The sequence below is a fragment of the Lepus europaeus genome, chromosome 1, assembly GCF_033115175.1.
Source record: "Lepus europaeus isolate LE1 chromosome 1, mLepTim1.pri, whole genome shotgun sequence".
Lineage (NCBI taxonomy): Eukaryota > Metazoa > Chordata > Mammalia > Lagomorpha > Leporidae > Lepus > Lepus europaeus.
In genome coordinates, this window is record NC_084827.1 from 15,751,901 (window position 1) to 15,772,461 (window position 20,561).

At 44.8% G+C, this 20,561-nt stretch overlaps 1 protein-coding gene across 2 annotated transcripts in view; it reads right to left on the reverse strand.

Moving 5' to 3' along the window:
- The window catches only part of EXOC4 (exocyst complex component 4), an 862,020-nt gene extending 857,208 nt beyond the window's left edge, over positions 1-4,812 (reverse strand). For both annotated transcript variants that reach the window (XM_062198862.1, XM_062198781.1), the window contains exon 1: positions 4,694-4,812. In XM_062198862.1, the coding sequence (XP_062054846.1) occupies positions 4,694-4,779 (86 nt within the window). In that variant the 5' untranslated portion in view covers positions 4,780-4,812. The remainder of the gene's footprint in view (positions 1-4,693) is intronic.
- Between the last annotated feature and the right edge of the window lie 15,749 nt (positions 4,813-20,561).

Genomic DNA, 20,561 nt, shown 5'->3' on the forward strand with positions numbered 1-20,561 from the left:
GCGTAGCAGGTTAAGCCTCTGCCCACGGCACCAGCATCCCAGCCACTCCTCTTCCAATCCAGCTCTCTGCTATGGCCTGGGAAAGCAGCAGAAATGGCCCAAGTGCACAGGCTCCTGCACCCATGTGGGAGACCCAAAAGAAGCTTCAGGCTCCTGGCTTCAGATCAGCTCAGCTTCCAGCCCTTACAACCATTTTGGGAATGAACCAGGGGAGGGAAGACCTCTCTCTCTCTCTGCCTATCAGATAAAGAAATCTTTAATTAAAAAAGCTACACACAATATAAAGCATTATGCTAATATAAGGGTACATTAAAAAATGGTGATGGGAAATGGCATTAAAATGTAAGTTTATTTTGGTGTAAAAATCTGGAAACAGGAATATAAGAGATCTTCAAAAAGGTCATGGGGAATGTATATCATGAAAAAACTACACATAAATTTCAAAAGGTTGCTGTGGGGTTTTTATTGCACCAAAATATTATCTCTCATTTCCATTTTTCCATAGATTTTTACTTTTTTCTTTTTTTTTTTCATTTTTTTTTTAAGATTTTACTTATTCATTTGAGAGGCTGAGTTACAGAGAGAGGGAGAGACAGAAAGGGCTTCCATCCTCTGGTTCACTCCCCAAATGGCCACAAGGGCCAGAGCTGGGTGGATCCAAAGCCAGAAGCTTCTTCCAGTTCTCCCACATGGGTGCAGGGGCCCAAGCACTTAGGCCATCCATCCTCTACTGCTTTCCCAGGCCAACTGAGGAGTGAACCAGAAGATGGAAGACCTCTCTCTCTATCTCTCTCTCTCCCTCTGTGTGTGTGTGTGTGTGTAACTCTGACTTTCAAATAAATAAATAAATCTTTAAAAAAAGGAGTGCCTGTTCAAGTTGCTGCTGCTGCTGCAGTTTCCTGACAATATGCCTGGGAGGGCAGTGGAAGATGGCCCAAGTGCCTGCGTCCTGCCGCCCACGTGGGAGACCCGAATAGACTTCCAGGATCCTGGCTTGCAGCCATTTAGGGAGTAAGCCAGCAAATGCAAGATATTCTGTCTGTGTCTGTGTCTCTGTCTCTCTCTCTCTCTCTCCATTGAAAATAAATAAATAAGTCTTAAAACAAAGACGGGGGCTGGCATTGTGGTGAAGCAAGTAAACCCGTCATCTGTAATGCTGGCATCCAATACAAGCACCGGTTCAAATCCCAGCTGCTCCACTTCTCATCCAGCTCCCGGTTAACGACCTGAGAAAAGCAGAAGATGATACAAGTGCTTGGGCCTCTGCCACCCATGTGGGAGACCAGAATGAAGCTCATGGCTCCTGGCTTTAGCAGCACCAGCCTTTGCAGTTATATGGGGACTGAATCAGTGGATGGAAGATTGTGTGTGTGTGTGTGTGTCCCTCTCCCTCTCTCTTTGTAACTCTGCTTTCAAAATAAATAAATAAATCTCTTTTAAAAAATAAATAGGGGCCGGCACTGTGGTGTAGTGGATGAGGTCCACTACGCCGCCTCTAGTACCAGCATCCCATATGTGCGCCGGTTCAAGTCCCGGCTGCTCCACGTCAGATCCAGCTCTCTGCTGTGGCCTGGGAAAACAACAGAAGATGGCCCATGCCCTTGGGCGCCTGCACCCATGTGGGACACCTGGAGGAAGCTCCTGGCTTCGGATCGGTGCAGCTCCAGACTGCAGCCAATTGGGGAGTGAACCAGCAGATTCCTCCCTCTCTCTCTCTCTCTCTCTCTCTCTCTCTCTCTGCCTCTCCGTCTCTCTCTGTAGCTCTGACTTTCGAGTAAATAAATAAATCTCTGTTTAAAAAGATAAATAAAGCTAAACTAATCAAACTTTACAAAAGACTGTGGACTCACCAACAATTAATTGATTTTGTGACAAAATGATAGGTCCATGAAACATGAAATAGAACTGGTTTGTACTACATATATCTTCGATTCATAAACATGAGCCTACAAGGGCTTTCCTGTTGGAGGCTTGTTGCCAAAGCAATCCAGAAAGCTACAATCTTTGAGAGGGAATTTGAAGGCAAGGGTAAGACTTGGAGGAGGTAAGCAAAGTTTTCTGAGGAACTAAGAAAAATGAATACAATGTTGCAAGAACAGTATCACAAAGGCTACAAATTGAACAGCTATACAAAGAAGCAAATTCAGAGTAAAGACAGAGTTCATTAACAAGAAATATACATTTCCGAATCTCTTCTTCCCTGTGGGACACTCCCCTACCCCAACATACCACAAAACAGCTCAGTAACAAGTACTTCCCCTCTCCTCTCATTCACAGCCACCCTTCATGGAATTTAAACGGCTAGGTGTGTTCAAAAGCATACCACAAAGGGACCAACAGGGCTGGGAAGCTGGCAACATCTTCACTCCCACCCCCAAATATTCCTGTGACTCAAAAGAAAATGTTGAAATACAAAAACCAGTGCCCCAGCATCAACAATGTCTGGTGTTCAGGTCATGAATAACCATGAACCAATCCTTACTGAACTTGGCCAGGAAGCTACGTCTGGAACCACTCTCATATTCTGCTCAAAACAAATGTAATAAATGTTATTCTCAAGTGGGGTGAAGCAGTCAAGGGGAAGAAAATGAAAAGCAGTAAGAAACAATGGAAGTTAAAGTCAAGACCACCTAGTGCTAGATGGAGGTGACCAAGTGAAGGTAACCAGTAGACATCCGTGGCCATGCCGCACACCACCTAGCAAGAGGAGCCTCTCTCTGCACAGCACAAAGCAACGGCCACTCAAAGGCAACCTACGTCTCTGAATCTGCCAGTAGAAAAGTGCACGCATGGCTGGCGCCGCGGCTCACTAGGCTAATCCTCCACCTTGCGGCACTGGCACACCGGGTTCTAGTCCCGGTCGGGGCACCGATCCTGTCCCGGTTGCCCCTCTTCCAGGCCAGCTCTGCTGTGGCCAGGGAGTGCAGTGGAGGATGGCCCAAGTGCTTGGGCCCTGCACCCCATGGGATACCAGGAGAAGCACCTGGCTCCTGCCATTGGATCAGTGCGGTGCGCCGGCCGCAGCGCGCCAACCACGGCGGCCATTGGAGGGTGAACCAATGGCAAAAAGGAAGACCTTTCTCTCTGTCTCTCTCTCACTGTCCACTCTGCCTGTCAAAAAAAAGAAAGAAAAGTGCACGCTTGGTTTTCATGCTGTTTTCAAATGTAGGACATTTGGAGTAAATTTACTTCCATGGAAGAAAATTGATAGAAAAGAAATGACACATATGAAAGACATGATACACAGCAAACAGTCTACAGAAGCTCGGCCACTCCGAGGTGAATACATCTGCATTTAGCTGCTAACTTCCTTGATCTCTGCTCTATATCCGTTGGAAGTAACCACTCCTCAACGGCCATCACACTTCGTCCGTCTCTCTCCTCCTTTTACCTCTGCAGTTCTGTACATTTTACCCTTCAGGTTGACTATATTTTTCCCAAGAGAACATCATTGTGCAATTCATCTTTGCAGAACTCAGGGTCCTCACTTCTCCATTCAACAAGCATTTACTACGTATGCCATAAGTGCCAGGCACCGTACGAAGAAACGGCACAAAACACCTGTTGTTTAAATGAATGTTGCCTAAAGCAAGTCTAAAAAGAAAGAAAATAAAGCCATGGATTATAATCCCGCAGGGGATTAGGCCCGGAATCTACAAATATTCTATCTGCTGTTGTGTGCTTATGAGACACATCTACACTCCCTGCGTTTTGTCACAGCATGAAAGGCGCCTGCGGACCAAGACTATTTCCCTTGTATGACACGACAAATACATTAAGTACTTCCAGACAGAGATGCATTCCCGTAACCCTGGCAGGATACGGATAATAATGATTTAATAGGTTATGATCTGAATCTACAGTCCCCTCGGTAAGACCCAAGAGACGGGTCATTACCGGCCCACCAGTGGTGCGCTGCTTTAAGATGCTCATATTTGTTCATCCCAAGAGCTTAGTAGCTACCAGATACTGCTGGACCCTGAGTTTAAAAAAAAAAAAAATCAATATATTTGGGCAGCCCTCAAGAAGGCATAAAGTTTGGCACAGGTGGGGCATAGAGACGGGAGGGGTGTTTGTTTTAATGAAAAATATCTGCGTTGAAATCCAAACGCCGACAGCGTAAAATGTCATACACGTGTTATCCAGATGGGTCCTATCAGTTTCAAGCAGGTTCCTCCACCTTCCATTTCCTTCTATTTTTAAAGGGGACAAAACCCCGCAAGGTGCACCACCCCAACGTCCACCCTAACACTCGCGGGTGAGGTGGGGAGGCGGGTAGAACTTGACGTGTGTTTTGTCTCGGTTCTTCTAAGGAATTCACAGGGACCGGGCGGCGGGAAGGGGCAAAGCGAACATCACAAACAGGTGTGTGCCCGGCTCCCCCGCCGGACGCCCCGGACCCGGCGCTTCCTGGGCGAGCGCTCCACACCGTCCCCTGGACGCCCCGGCAAACCCCAACGGCGCGTGGGGGAGGCCCCGCGGGCCCTGGCCAGAGCACCTGCCCTTACAGATGAGGCTGTGAGGCGGGGCTCCTCCCTCAGAGCCCAACCCGGGAGAGAAAGGTGGGACCACCGGGGCCTGGGGAGGCGAGGCGGAGAGGAAGGGTCGGCAGGGCGGGACCCAGCTGACCCTTCTCCCCTCCAAAGCGGAGATCGAGCCGCTGCTCCCGTCCCCTGCCTCCGGCCTCCCTCACCTGATCACAGAGATGAGCAGCCCCGAGGGGTCTTTGCTTTTGCTGACAGTGCTTCTGTACTTCCCAGCAGCTGCGTCCGCCGCCATCTTGGTTCGGGGCGAGCCGGTGGGCTCCCAGAGCCGGCGAACGTCAAGGCGTGACCCCCGCCGGAGTCCCCACCAATGGGAGAAGAGAAGTCCAGACGCGGAAGTGGCGGCCTCACCAATGGGAGAACAGAATTCCGGAGCACGGAAGTAGGAGATCCAATCGCTGGAAGGAGGAGGCGGGACGGAGGCCACAACTTTGGAGGCCGCCCCGCGCGTGTTCCCGCTACGTTCTCGGGAACAGTAGTTTTTCTCCCGGATCCTGGGTGTGTTTTCGGGTCGCTCGCTTTAAGAATGGAATGGGGCTTATAATTTAATTTATCTGGTAACGCCAACGTGTAGGTACGGGCTGTGTGTTTAAATGGGGCGCATTTATGCTTGATGCCTGATGCGCATGTTTTTACGATAAATCCAATTAAGAAAATGAACACACACTGAGATGCTTTTCTTTAATAGTCTTCTCAGACTGTTTCTACGTTCGTTTTATGTGTCAGTTTTTCCCAGTGTTTCCGTATATCCAGAAAATTCTAAAAAACATACATGCAGGAACGTGCAAGCGAATATTCAGAATATTCCGGCCGGCTCAGATCCCGGCGTTGGGGAGACGCAGTCGCTCGCATTAACCGCGGGCGGCTGGGAGCCGTTCTCGCTGATCCTGGGTTCTGCACGGCTCAGCCGCAGGTGCAGCCACGGGGGGAGTGAACCAGAGGATGGAAGACTCGCTCGCTCGCTCGCTCGCTCTCTTAGCTGGAGCCTGTTCAGCTCAGTAACTCTGGTACTAAAGACTTCTAAAGAGACAGAGATGGAAATGTTTGAAACAGCACAGATATTAAATAAATTATGGAACATGCATGTAGCCACTAGAATCACAATTTTAATGGCTCTTAATGTAAGTTTCTTGGTAAAACTTAATGAAAGGCTTTTATGGTATAAGTGCAAACAGCAGACTAGAGAAATAGAACGCACTTAAGCCTATTAATTTCCTAAGCAGACTGTATGGGGAAAAAAAAGTACATGATCATGTCAGTTGATGTGCAAAAAAACTTTTGTCAAAATCCAACACCATTTCAAAATGGAAACATTCATAAAACTAGGAATAGAATGCAACTTCTTAAAAAACACACACACACACAAAGGGAAGTTATTAAAAACCCACAGCAAACGTTGTACTCAGTAACAGAAAACAGAAGCTTTTCCATTAGGATCAGGAACAAGACAAAAAAGCACACTTTTGTCACGTTGATTCAATGAGTACTAGAAGTTAGAGCCCAAGCAATTAGGTAAGAAAAATTGTAAAGTGCATTAAATTGGAAAGGAAGTAGTAAAATTAACTCTATTCTTAGATAACAAGATCTTATACACAGACTGTCTTAAAGAATACACACAAAAAACACTACAACTAATAAAAGATTTCAGCAAGGTTACAGAAACAAAATAATAATCAAAATTCATTGATATTTCTATATATTACCAATAAAAGATCTAAAAAGCAAATTAATGCTTAGAAAAATATTTAAAGGGAGATGAAAAACTTGTACAATAAAAACTACAAAATATGACAAAGAAATTAAAGAATGGAAGAACTTCCCACGCCAAGACAATATTAATATGGCAAAACTCTCAAAGAGATCTATAAATTCAATACACTGACTATAATAATTCAATGACCTTTTAAAAAAATTTTTTTAAGATTTATTTTATTTGAGAAGTAGAGTTAGAGAGAGAGAGGAGGAAAGACAGAAAAGTCTTCCATCTGCTGGTTCAGTCTCCAAATGGCCACAACAGCCAAAGCTGGGCCAATCCAAAGCCAGGAGCCAGTAGTTTCCTTGAGGTCTCCCATGCCAGGGCCTGGGCCCAAGCACTTGGGCCAACTTCTGCTGCTTTCCCAAGCCATATCAGAGAGCTGGATTGGAAGAGGAGCAGCCGGGACATGAACCATGCCCATGTGGGATGCGAGCACTATAGGCAGAGGCTCAGCCCACTATGCCACAGCACCAGTCCCTAAATGACATTTTTTTAAATGGAAAGGATAACCTTAAAATTCATATGGAAATGAAAAGGACACTAAATAGACATGGAACCTTTAAAAAGAACATATGTGGGAAACTTATACTTCCTGATTTTTGGAAAATTACCAAAAAACTTCACTAATCAAAGTAGGAAGCTACTAGAATAAGGGTAAACACATAAAAGGAATAAAATTGAGAAACTAGACATAAACCCATGCCCCTATAATCAATTTATTTCTAATGAGGGTACCAGGGAAAGACTAATGTTTTCAACAAATGGTTCTAGGAAAACTGGATGTCCATTTCAAAAAATGAATTTGAACCCTACCTCACGCCATATACAAAAATGAGCTCAAAATGAATCAGAGACCTAAATTTAAGAGTTGAAACTCTCGGCCGGCGCTGTGGCTCAACAGGCTAATCCTCCGCCTTGCGGCGCCGGCACACCGGTTTCTAGTCCCGGTCGGGGCACCGATCCTGTCCCGGTTGCCCCTCTTCCAGGCCAGCTCTCTGCTGTGGCCCAGGAGTGCAGTGGAGGATGGCCCAAGTGTTTGGGCTCTGCACCCCATGGGAGACCAGGATAAGCACCAGGCTCCTGGCTTTGGATCAGCGCGGTGCGCCGGCCACAGCGCGCTACCGCGGCGGCCATTGGAGGGTGAACCAATGGCAAAAGGAAGACCTTTCTCTCTGTCTCTCTCTCACTGTCCACTCTCCCTGTCAAAAAAAAAGAGTTGAAACTCTCAGAAGAACATATAAGGGTAAATTCTCATGACTTAGATTTAGCAATGAATTCTGAGATATGATAACAAAAGCATGAGCAACAAAAGAAAAATTAGATAAATTGGACTTTATAAAAACTTCTACAATTTTATTTAAGGTATACAAGTTTCATGTATTTCCTATATATAGACTCAGGAACATAGTGATACTTTCCACCCTACTCTCCCTCTTGCCCACATTCCCATCCTTCTTCCTCTTTCCTATCCTATTCCCACTCCTAATTTTTTTTTTTTTTACAGAGTTAGACAGTGAGAGAGAGAGACAGAGAGAAAGGTCTTCCTTCCATTGGTTCATTCCCCAAATGGCCACTATGGCTGGCACGCTGCACCGATCCGAAGCCAGGAGCCAGGTGCTTCTCCTGGTCTCCCATGTGGGTGCAGGGCCCAAGCACTTGGGCCATCCTCCACTGCACTCCCGGGACTGGAAGAGGAGCAACCAGGACAGAACCGGTGCCCCAACCGGGACTAGAACCTGGAGTACCAGCACCACAGGCGGAGGATCCCACTCCTAATTTTTACATAGATCTATTTACAGTTTACTTTATACTCATTAGATTAACCCTACACAAGTAAAGCGTTCAAAAAACAGTGTGAAGAAATAAATCAGTGTTCCTCAACAATGGAGACAAGGGCTATAAACAACCATCAAATCTAAAAATGTCAATTTCACTCATATACATTACATTTTAGGTACTCTATTAGTTACCACAGATCAAGGAAAACATAATTTTTGTCTTTTTAGGACTGCCTTATTTCACTTAGTATAATCATCTCCAGTTAAATCCATTTTGTTGCAAATCACAGGATTTCATTTTTATTTTACAGCTGAGTAGTACCCCATGGTATGTACCATAGTTTCTTTATCCAGTCAATAGTCGATGGACATCTGGGTTGATTCCAATATCTCAGCTATTATAAATTGAGCTGCAATGAACTTTCATATGCTGATTTCACTTTGGGTAAATCCCTAGGAGTGGGATTGCTAGATCATAAGGTAGATCTATTTTCAGCTTTCTGAGGTATCTCCATACTGTCTTCCACAGTGGCTGCACCAGTTTACATTCCCACCAACAGTGGCTTAGGGTACCTTTTCCCCCATATCCTTGCCAGCATTTATTGTTTATTGATTTCCGTATGTAAGCCATTCTAATGGGGGTGAGGTGCAACCTCATTGAGGTTTTGATTCACATTTCCCTGGTGGCTAGTGATCCTGAGCAGTTTTTCATGCGTCTGTTGGCTATAAAAACTCTTTATTAAAATGTTTGTGCATCAGAATTCACTGTTAAGAGAAGACAACCAACAGAATCATAGAAAATATAAGCAAATTTTATGCATAATATGTAAAAAGTCTTTTATGCATAATATGTAGAGAATTCTTATAATTGAAAATAAAAGACCAAAGTAATTAAAAACTGGACAACAGATGTGAGTAAACCTTTCTTCAGAAGAGGTACACAAATGGCTAACATACAATGAAAAGGTGCTAAATATCATTGGTCATCAGGAAAATGTAAATGTAACCATAATAAGATACCACTTCTATCCACTAGGTTAGTTATAACTTTAAAAATGGAAAATAAATTTTGAAAGTATGTGGAGAAATTGGAACCCTTGTACATTGCTGTAGGGAAGGTGAAATGGTTCAGCCATTGTGGAAAACAGTTTAGTGGTTGCTCAAAAATTAAAAGTAACTGATGACCCAGCAATGCCATTCATAGTGCATATCCAAGAAAATTGAAAACAAGTATTAAAAAATAATTTGTACATGAACATGCATAGCAGCACTGTTCATAATAGTCAAAAGTGGAAAGGATTCAAGTGCCCATCAACTGATAAATGTGGTACAATATGTGGTAAATGATTGTGGTATAAACAAATATGCTATATCCATGTAAACGAATATTACTTAGTCATAAAAAAGAATGAAGAAATGGTACATACAACACTGATGAATTTTTTTTTTAATTTTTATTTAAGTTGAGGCCAGCACCATGGCTCACTTGGTTAATCCTCTGCCTGCGGCACTGGCATCCCATATGGGCTCTGGGTTCTAGTCCTGGCTGCTCCTTTTCCAGTCCAGCTCTCTGCTGTGGCCTGGGAGGGCAGTGGAGGATGGCCCAGGTACTTGGACCCCAGCACCCACGTTGGAGACCAGGAAGAAGTACCTGGCTCCTGGCTTTAGATTGGCACAGTGCTGGCCGTGCCGGCCATTTGGGGAGTGAACCAACAGAATGAAGACCTTTCTCTCTGTCTCTCTCTCTCTGTCTATAACTCTACCTGTCAAATAAAAAATTTTTATTTAAGTTGCACAAGATTCATGTATTTCATATATACAGATCTAGGAACATGGTGATACTCTACCCCACCATCCCTCTCACCCATGCTCCAACCCTTCCTCCTCTTCTCTCTCACATTCCCTACTCTTAATTTTTACAAAGATCTATTTTCAGCTTACTTAATGATCATATAGTTAACCTTACACTAAGTAAAAGAGTTCAACAAATAGTATGAAGAAAAAAAATTGTTCATCAATGGAAGAGACAAGGGCTGTAAATAATCATCAAATCTCAGAATGTCTATTTCATTCCAATACATTACATTTCAGGTAAACTATTAGTTACCTTGGATCAGGGAAAATATATGATATCTTTTTGGAACTGGCTTATTTCACTAGGTATAATGGTATCCAGCTGCATCCATTCTGTTGCAAAAGACAGGATTTCATTTTTTTTAACAGCTGACTAGTATTCCATAGTGTGTATATACCATAATTTCTTTATCCAGCCAACAACTGATGGACATCTTGGTTGACTCTGTCCCTTAGCTATTGTGAATTGTGCTGCAGTGAACATAGGGACACAGATACCTCTTTTATATGCTGATCTATTTTGGTTTGGGTAAATTCCCAGGAGTGGCATGGCTGGATCATTTCGTAGGTTTGTATTCAGCTTTCTGAGGTATCTCCATACTGATTTCCACAACGCTGATGACTCTTGAAAACATCATGCTAAGTGGAAGGAGCCAAGCACCAAGGGCTGCACAGTGCATCAGGCTGTTGATATGAAATATCCGGAATAGGCAAATGCATAAGGCAGCAGATTAGTAATCTGGGGTTGGGAGACTGCAAGAGGAGCTGAGAATGAGAAATGACACTTCATGCACACTGGTTTCTTCTAGAGTTATGGAATGTGTATGGGTGAATTATGCACTTTAAATGGTTAAAACTGGTAAACTTTATGTTATGTGCGTTTTTCAACAACAAAATAATAATGATAAAGAATGGAGATGGTGCAGTAGGACTGCCTGGCTTCAGTCTCAGGCGTCACTCCCAAGCTGGGGTACCTTTGGCAAGGTATGTAAGCTTCCTGAGCCTTGGTTCCTTTATCTGTGAAGCTGGGGATAGCAGAACTTCACCTAGAGTTACTGTGTGACTATGTGAGATACTCATCTTCAGCATTTGGCAAATATCAGCTATGATTATCAAAGTGCAGTACTACTTTTGTTTAAAATATATGATATTATAAAGTAGTTTTGAGAAACAATCATATAGGTAGATTTTTTTTTTTCTTTACCCTGCACTGTGTTTTCTAAAGTTCTTAAAAAGAACTTTTGGCCGGCGCCACGGCTCAATAGGCTAATCCTCTGCCTTGTGGCACTGGCATACTGGGTTCTAGTCCCGGTCGGAGCACCGGATTCTGTCCCGGTTGCCCCTCTTCCAGGCCAGCTCTCTGCTGTGGCCAGGGAGTGCAGTGGAGGATGGCCCAAGTGCTTGGGCCCTGCACCCCATGGGAGACCAGGAGAAGCACCTGGCTCCTGCCTTCGGATCAGCGCAGCGCGCTGGCCGCGGTGGCCATTGGAGGGTGAACCAACGGCAAAGGAAGACCTTTCTCTCTGTCTCTCTCTCACTGTCCACTCTGCCTGTCAAAAAAAAAAAAAAAAAGAACTTTTGCTTTATTTTTCTTTATGATTTATTTATTTGAAAGGCAGAGTCACAGAGACAGAGGGAGAGAGAGAGAGCAAGCTTCCACCTGTTGGTTCACTCTCCAAGTGGCCACAACAGCCGGAGATGGTCCAGGCCAAGGCCAGGAGAAGGAGCTTCATCCAGGTCTCCCACTTGAGTGGCAGGGGCCAAACACTTGGGCCATCGTCCACTGCTTTTCCTGGCCCTGAGTAGGGACCCCATATGGGATGCTGGCATCACAGGTGGCAGCTTTCTGGCTACACCAAAGTGCCGGCCCCAGCTGTTGCTTTCATAAACAGAATTAAGCAAAAGGATTTTTAAACCCAAAATTGGATGTGCCAAAAACAATGGTCTGGGGCCAGTGCTGTGTCATAGTGGGCTAAGCCTTCACCTGCCATGCCACCAGCATCCCGTATGGGCACTGGTCCGTGTCTCAGCTGCTCCACTTTCCATCCAGCTGTCTGCTGTGGCCTGGAAAAGCAGTAGAAGATGGCCCAAGTCAGTAGGTGCCTGCACCCATGTGGGAGACCCGGAAGAAGCTCCTGGCTCCTGGTTTCAGATCAGCGCAGCTCCAGCTGTTGTGGCCATCTGGGGAGTGAATCAGCAGATGGAAGACCTCTCCCTCCCTCCCTCTCTGTGTAACTCTACCTCTTAAATAAATATTTTTTTAAATGGCCTATTTTTTTCACAAACTGGAAATGCAGGTAAGCGATAATTCAATCAGCACAAGTGAAATCCTTCAGTCAACTGTCCTGGAGTCTCTGTTGCATGTGCACACGTTCCACCTCAGGGAAACTTTCCCACGGGTCACCTCTCATCTTCAGGTGCCAAGCAGACCCTTTAACATTGCTGCTACCGTAGGTGAGCTGACACTAAGCTGTTGGCATAAAAACCAATTCTGGGGCCAGCTCTATGGCGTAGTAGGTTAAGCCTCCACCTGTGGCACCAGCATCTGATCCAGCTCTCTGGTGTGGCCTGGGAAAGCAGAAGATGGCCCGAGTCCTTGGGCCCCTGCGCCCACATGGGAGACCTGGAAGAAGCTCCTGGGTCCTGGCTTTGGATTGACTCAGCTCCAGCCTTTATGGCTACCTGGGGAGTGAACCAGCAGATAGGAGACATACCTCTCTCTCTCTCTCTCTCTCTCTCTCTCTCTCTCTCTCTCTCTTTCTCTCTCTCTCTCTTTCTCTCTCTCTCTCTTCCTCCCTCCCTCTCTCCCTCCTCTCTCTTTCTGTAACTCTGCCTGTCAAATAAATAAATAAATAAATCTTTTAAAAAAAATAAAAGACAAAACAATTCCACACACAAGGGGTGGCCATGGGGCAGACAGCCAATGGTGTGGTGTGTCTCATCCCGTCTGGTCCTCAGGTGACAGGATGGGGAGACAGGCCCAGGTGGTGGCCACAAACAATTGCTTGGCCAAGTGGTGCTCCATCCATGGCCCTCTGAGAGGGAAGGGGAGGCCTGGAGAGTTGAGCATTTCTCATTCTGGATACTCGCAAACAGCCAAATGTTGCTACAGGGGCAGTGACCGGTGACAGCTTGGGCCAGTACAAAGATGGGAACAGAGAGCGTAGTGAACGCGGCTTCCTCTCAATCCCCTCCAAGAACTAAGTCTTTTCTTGTCCACTCAGAGGGCAGCACAGCACCTTCAGGGGCAGCCTCGCTGCCCAGAGCTAGCAGCTGAACCAGGGCCAAGCACAGACCACACGTGGTAAAGGATGGGAGCCCAGCCCGGGGACCACAGGCACAGGACAGAATCAGCACCAGCTACATGGGCAGTCTCCTGGACATCACCTCCTCACTAATCCAAGCTCACTTTCCTCTTCTCGGGGGTCTGTGCCGGATGGCGGCTGTTGGCCCTGGGCATGGTCCCGTAGGGAGACCTGCTGGAAGCCATCCCAGTGTCTCTCTGGACAGCCCAGCACTGCCCTGGATTCTCAGCTAGCAACAGGAGGGCAGGACACTGGGAAGGCCAATAGTCACCTGCTGGCCACTTTCCTCACCTGGCTCCTGCAGCCAGATCCATGCCCACCTGTCCCCCACCCCCATCCCTATCCCCACCCTGAACCCTGGAGGACTCTGCTCCCAAAAAGATTTGGAAGGTTCCCAGAGAAAAGATGCTGACGATTCATAGTCCTCCCTCCAAGGACAGGGCCATTTTGTCCCTTAGTCACCGTAGCACAGGATCCTCCCTCCCTCAGTAACATGTGACCAGAATTCAGGATGTTCTTAAACTCAGGTGGGCACCAAGCCCCTACAGCTGCATATCAGCAGTGATTTTGTCATCAAGAGACAACACAGAGAAGTGGCTATTTGATCGGGCAGCTGAGATCCCACTTAGTGCACCTACATCCCATATCAGAGAGCCTGTGTTTGATTCACAGCTCCATTCCTGATTGCTTTCCTGGTAATGCACACTCTGGGGAACAGCAGGTGATAACTGAAGAAGTTAGTTAGGTCCCTGGCGCCACCCATATGGGAGACCTAGGATTGAGTTTTGAGCCAGTGGCTTCAGCCAGCTCTAGCCCCAGCTGCTGTGGACATTTAGGGAGTGAATTAATGGATAGAAAATCTCTCGGGCCAGTGCTGTGGCACAGTGGGTTAATGCCCTGGCCTGAAGAGCCAGCATCCCATGCGGGTGCTGGTTCTAGTCCTGGCTGCTCCTCTTCCAATCCAGCTCTCTGCTATGGCCTGGGAAAGCAGTAGGAAGATTGCCCAGGTCCTTGGGCCCCTGCACCCATGTGGGAGACTCGGAAGAGGCTCCTGGCTCCTGGCTCCTGGCTTTGGATCAGCACAGCTCCGACCACTGCGGCCAACTGGGGAGTGAACCATCGGATAGAAGACCTCTCTCTCTCTCTCTCTCTCTCTCTCTCTGCCTCTCCTCTCTCTGTGTAACTCTGACTTTCAAATAAATAAATAAAATAAAAATTAAAAAAAGAAAATCTCTCTCTGTCTCTGACAGTCTCTCTTCCTTTCAAATACAAATAAAACAATTTTAAGAAAAAATTGCCAATAATTTCATACCTCATCAGAGTTGTCATAGTTATCTTGAAATATTGTTGAGCAGAAACTTGCATAGCAATGTTCATAGCAGTGTTATTCACAGTAGCTGAAAGGTGGAAGTAACCCAAGAGCCTGTCAGTAGATGAATGGACAAAGAACATGTGGTATACATGTACAATGAACCATGTCAACCATAAGGAATGAAGCTCTGATATGTGCTACAACATGCATGAACTTCTCTATTTTTATAAAAGATTTATTTATTTGAAAGGCAGAGTTACAGAGAGTCAAGGAGAGACACAGAGGGAGATCCACTGGTCACCCTTCAAATGGCTGCAAGGGCCGGGGCTGGGCCAGGCCAAAACCAGAGGCCAGGAGCCTCCTCCAGGATTCCCACATGGATGCAGGGGCCCAAAGACCTGGGTTATCTTCCACTGCCCTCCCAGGCACACCAGCAGGGAGCTGGATTGGAAGTAAAGCAGCTGAGACTTGAACAAGTGCCCACATGGGATGCTAACACCAGGGATGACAACCCAACCGGCTATTCCACTGCACCGGCCCCATGGATGAACTTCTAAAACATTGTGCAAATGTAAAAGGAAAATATTATAACATCTCATGCATACAGGATATCTAGAAACAGAAAGAAGATAAAGGTTTTCCAGGGATTTGGAAGAGCTGATGATGGAGAGTTACAGCTTGATGGATGTAGAGTTTCTGGTTGGAATGATGAAAATGTTTTGGAAATAGTTGTGATGATTGTACAACACTTGAATGTAATTAATGTCACTGAATGATACACTTAGAAGTGGTTTAAAAAGGTAAATTTTATTTAAAGATTTATTTAGGTATGCAAAAGGCAGAGTGACAGAGACAGAGGGGGAAACACTAAAAAGAGAGAGAGATTTCCCATCTGCTGATTCACTCCCCAGATGGCCAAGGCTGGGTCATGCCAAAACCAGGAGTCAGGAACTCCATCCCTGTGGTTTCCCAAATGGGTGGCAAAGACACAAGTACCTGAAGCCTGCTGCTTCCTTGGCATGTTAGCAGGGAGCTACATCAGAAGCAGAGCAACCAGAGCACAAACCAGTTCTCTACTAAGGGATGTCAACATCCCAAGCAGCTAAATGGCCTGCAGAGCAACGCTGGCCCCAAGGTAAGTTTAAATTACATTTATGAGAGTGCTTGAACAAGTTCATGGGAAAATGAAATTAAAAGAGAAGTTTATTTTGGTGCAAAAATTTGCAATTCATGCATTTTTCATAATACTGCTTTCCCACAAACTTTTGAAAGTCCCCTCATATTCTACCACAATAAAGCAATAAATAAAGAACTTTAAACTTTAAAGTTAGAAATATGACACTATAATTTCACTCATAAGCATAAACAAAATAAATGAAAACACATTTAAATAAAATCTCTCATGCAAATGTTCATGCAGCATGATTTATAATAGCTTTTATCTTGCTCTTAGAGAATTTCTATCCTGAAAAAAAAAGAATCCAGGGAAAGATTAGTGGGTCCTCCCCATTTTTTACCTTCTGCCATTAATGCAGACTACCAAGTTCAACAGTTGATTTGGAATCAACTAAAAGTTATGAGCAACTAAGGGATTAATTAGAGACTCTTTTGTGCAAGAGCTGCTGATGTGCTATACAGGCAAAGAGAACAAAGGGAAAGAGGAATAGAAACGAATACAGTATCCACTGAATGTGCAAAGAACAGGGGTATAAAGGCTACAGATGTTTCAGTGGGAAGTAATCAATGAAGACTAGTGCGACTATCGACATCTTCATGGAATAAGGGAGTTATAATTAAGCCAAACATAAAAAGAGAGAGATACTTAAATACCTAAGGAGGAAGAACAAGGCTTTCTACGCAAATTAAGGTCCAATGTGGGAACACGCAAATGATGTTGAAGGAATTCATTTGTCTAGAATAAGGAGTTCATGGAAAAGAGTGATCTGAAGTCAGAGACAATGGAGATCAGCTCAGAAAAGACCTTGAACTCCACAGACAGACATCGGATAGACTTGTGCACTGAGGACAAGGAACTGTATGTGTGCAGGTCATGTTTTATGTTGTCCATTATTTTGTAAACCAGAGCAGAGTGTTTTTTATTATTACATTTGTAAATATACCCAGAGGCTCTTAAAGCCCTGGGAACATCCAATTAAATGAAAATGCTTTGACCTCTTTGGATGAGCAGCTCTACATAAATCCAAGATATTGATATTCTTATTATTGTGGATAAATGAAATTTGTGAGTGAGGCTAACTCAGCAGCAGAATGGCCTCCCTGAGATTCATAAAAAAATAAAATAAAATACCCAAGCCAGGATATCTGTAGGACACCCAGCACAGACACTGGAGATCTGAAAAAGTCCCTGGTATTATCAGCCACATGTGCTGAACTCTGGAAAGGGATCTATTTTATGCTCCCATCAACATTGCCTGCTTACCAGGATCAGCTAAGATATTTTTAAAAGTGCACTTTAAGCATGAGTGAGTAAATTAAGGCATAAGATATAGATTATAATCTGGAAGAAGAAGTGAAAGATATTTTCATCAGGGAAAAAGCCACCATTTTATTTTATTCAGGATCTAAATTTCAGATCAGCTTTTCAATTACAATGTTTAAATAAATGCTCTCTAAATATAAGCTGATTCTAAGATGTATACATAATGAATTCTATCCAGAGGGAAATTTTACAAACAGATCACAACAGGCTGCACTTCTCCTGGGTGAATTTGGTCATCTGTATTCTCTGTACCATGGTTAGTCTCTGTTGTCTGACTGGGGAATTGTGGTTTAATCTTCAAGCTGCATTTGAGTGTCTGAGTGTTTTAGGAAACAGGTCAAAATAGTATTTGCAATAATAAAGGATGATGTTGTTGAAGGGGCATCCTTAGCCACAGAAGCAGATTATACTATCCAGCAGACACTAAAGGCATTAATAAATACCTCCGAAAGTCCCTCTTAGATTGCCCACTAACATGGCAACCTGGATCCACTTTTCCCACTCCCACCTGTCCCCATCAGCCTCTTTCCGTGTCTCCTACTTCATTAACTGGCCCAGACATCTACAGAGTGAAAAGACAACCTACAGAGTGGGAGAAAACATTTGCAAATCACTTATTTGATGATATTCTACTATGCAGAAAATAGAAAGGACTCTTACAACTCAGCAACAGAAAGACAATCCAAGTTCTAAAATGAGCAAAAGATCTGAACAAACATTTCTCCAAGGAAGATAGACAAATGCTCAACAGTCAAGTGAAAAGACACTCAACATCATTAGTCACCAGGAAAATGCAAACCAAAAGCACACTGAGATACCACCTTGCACCCACCAGGATGATTATAATGCTTTTTAAAAAGGAAAATAAATACTGGCAAGTACGTGGAGAAATGGAACCTTAGGACATCACTGGTAGGAATACAAAATACTGTAATTGCTGTGGAAATCAGTTTGAAAATCCCTCAAAACAAACAAACAAACAAACAAAAAAAAAAAAAACAGGGGGTGGAATCTGGCATAGTAGTTAAGATGCCCCCAGACCATGTCAGAGTGCCTGGGTTCAAATCCTAGCTCTGCTCCTGATTCCAACTTCCTGTTAATGCACACGTTGAGAGGCAGCAGATGATGGGTCAAGTACTTGGGTCCCTCCCACCTGTATGGAAGACTTGGATCGCATACCTAGCTCCTGGTTTCAGCTGGGACCAGTCCTAGCCATTACAGGCATTTGGAAAGAGTCAACCAGTGGGAGGGAGCTCGCTCACTCTCTCTCACTGTCTGTATCTCTCTCTGTTTCTCTTTGTCTCCCAAATAAAGATAATTTTTTTAAAGAAAAATCTAAAATTTCCAGATAATCCAACAATTCTACTTGGTATATAGCCAAAAGAATTGAAAACAAATGGTCAAAAAAAACCTTGTAAAATATGTTTATAATAGCACTGTTCCCAGTAGCCAAAATTAGAAAAATCCAACTGTATACTCATAGACAGAGGGATAAACAAAATGTAGTAAATTTATATTGTAGAATATTATTCAGCTGTAAAGAGGAATGAGGTACTGATAGATGGACAGCATGGATGAATCTCAAAAACACTATGGACAATAAAGAAGCCAAATACAAAAGTTCACCTATTGCACGATGTATTTCATAGGAGATAGTCAGAAGGGATAAATCATGGAGACAGAAGTAGATTATGATGTCAGAGGCAGCAGGCAAAAGGGCAGGGGAGTGAGTGTGTTATAGGCACAGGGATTTCCTCTGTTCTGGAACCAGACCATACTGATGGGTGTATATCATTGTGTATCTATTAAATGGCAGCAAAATTTGCTATTTCCAATGGTTATTATGTTACGAATTGTACCTCCAAAGAAATTTGGCATCCTCAAGTAAGGCACCAATGTTACCTGTCAATGGCCGGCGCCGTGGCTTAACAGGCTAATCCTCCGCCTTGCGGCGCCGGCACACCGGGTTCTAGTCCCGGTCGGGGTGCTGGATTCTGTCCCGGTTGCCCCTCTTCCAGGCCAGCTCTCTGCTATGGCCCGGGAAGGCAGTGGAGGATGGCCCAAGTCCTTGGGCCCTGCACCCCATGGGAGACCAGGAGAAGCACCTGGCTCCTGGCTTTGAATCAGTGAGATGCGCCGGCTGCAGCGGTCATTGGAGGGTGAACCAACGGCAAGAAGGAAGACCTTTCTCTCTGTCACTCTCTCTCACTATCCACTCTGCCTGTCAAAAAAAAATTACCTGTCAATGGTTCACAAAGTTCCAACAGTGTAACTTGCATGGTGTTTTTAAAATCCATCCACTTCTCTGGGTTTCCACTGCCATTACCTTCACCAGGTTCTCACCCTCTTTTCTCAACTCCCTTTCTCCTTTTAGGATGTACTTATTTATTTGAAAGGCAGAGAGACAGAGATAAAGGATAGAGGGAGAGGCAGAGACCTTCCGTTCGCTCATTCTCTTCCCAAACATTCAAGGTTGGGTCAGGCCAAAGCCAGGAGCCAGGAACTTCCTCTAGATCTCCCACATGGGTGACAGGACTCTGAGGACTTGGGCCATCTTCCACGGCCTCCCAGGTGCATTAGCAGGAAGCTGGATCAGAAGCGTAGAGTAGACTAGATTTGAAAAGGTACTCCAATACAGGACATGGACATCCCCAGCAGGGGCTTAACCAGCTGCACCAACACATCTGCCTCGACTTCTTTTTTAAGGAAGGTTCTTTCAGTTCATCTGGCTAAAATTCTACTTATCCTTCAAGGCCAAAGTACAGTACATGTGTACTACACACACACACACACACACACTATGGCTCTCTTAATTCTTGGCCAGTAACAGTCATGACAAGATAATAGACTTTTTCATTTGTAAATTTAAGTGCAAAAATGTTGTTGTATTCATTTCCAAACCCTCAGCGCCTTTCTTTTCTTTTCTTATCTTTTCTTTTCTTGACAGACAGAGTGGACAGTGAGAGAGAGAGAGACAGAGAGAAAGGTCTTCCTTTGCTGTTGGTTCACCCTCCAATGGCCGCTGCAGCCAGCGCATCGCGCTGATCCGATGGCAGGAGCCAGGTGCTTCTCCTGGTCTCCCATGGGGTGCAGGGCCCAAGCACTTGGGCCATCCTCTCCTGCACTCCCGGGCCACAGCAGAGATCTGGTCTGGAAGAGGGGCAACCGGGACAGAATCCTGCGCCCCGACTGGGACTGGAACCCAGTGTGCCGGCGCCGCAGGTGGAGGATTAGCCTAGTGAGCCATGGCACCGGCCCCTCAGCACCTTTCACAGAGCAGTGCTGTCAGAAGTACAGTTTTCGTTGAATTGAAGCATCCTTTATACTACTTTAATATATAATGGGGCTGTGGGGGACCCTTTCAAAAACACTTATTTTAAGGAAAATTACAGCAGAGAGGCTGGTAAAAGTCACCACAGTCATCAACTAATGATAAGTGATTTAAACACAATATTTCCTTGAGCAATTTTTCAAAGACTTCACAGTTTCGATGAATTAATTCAAACGTAAGC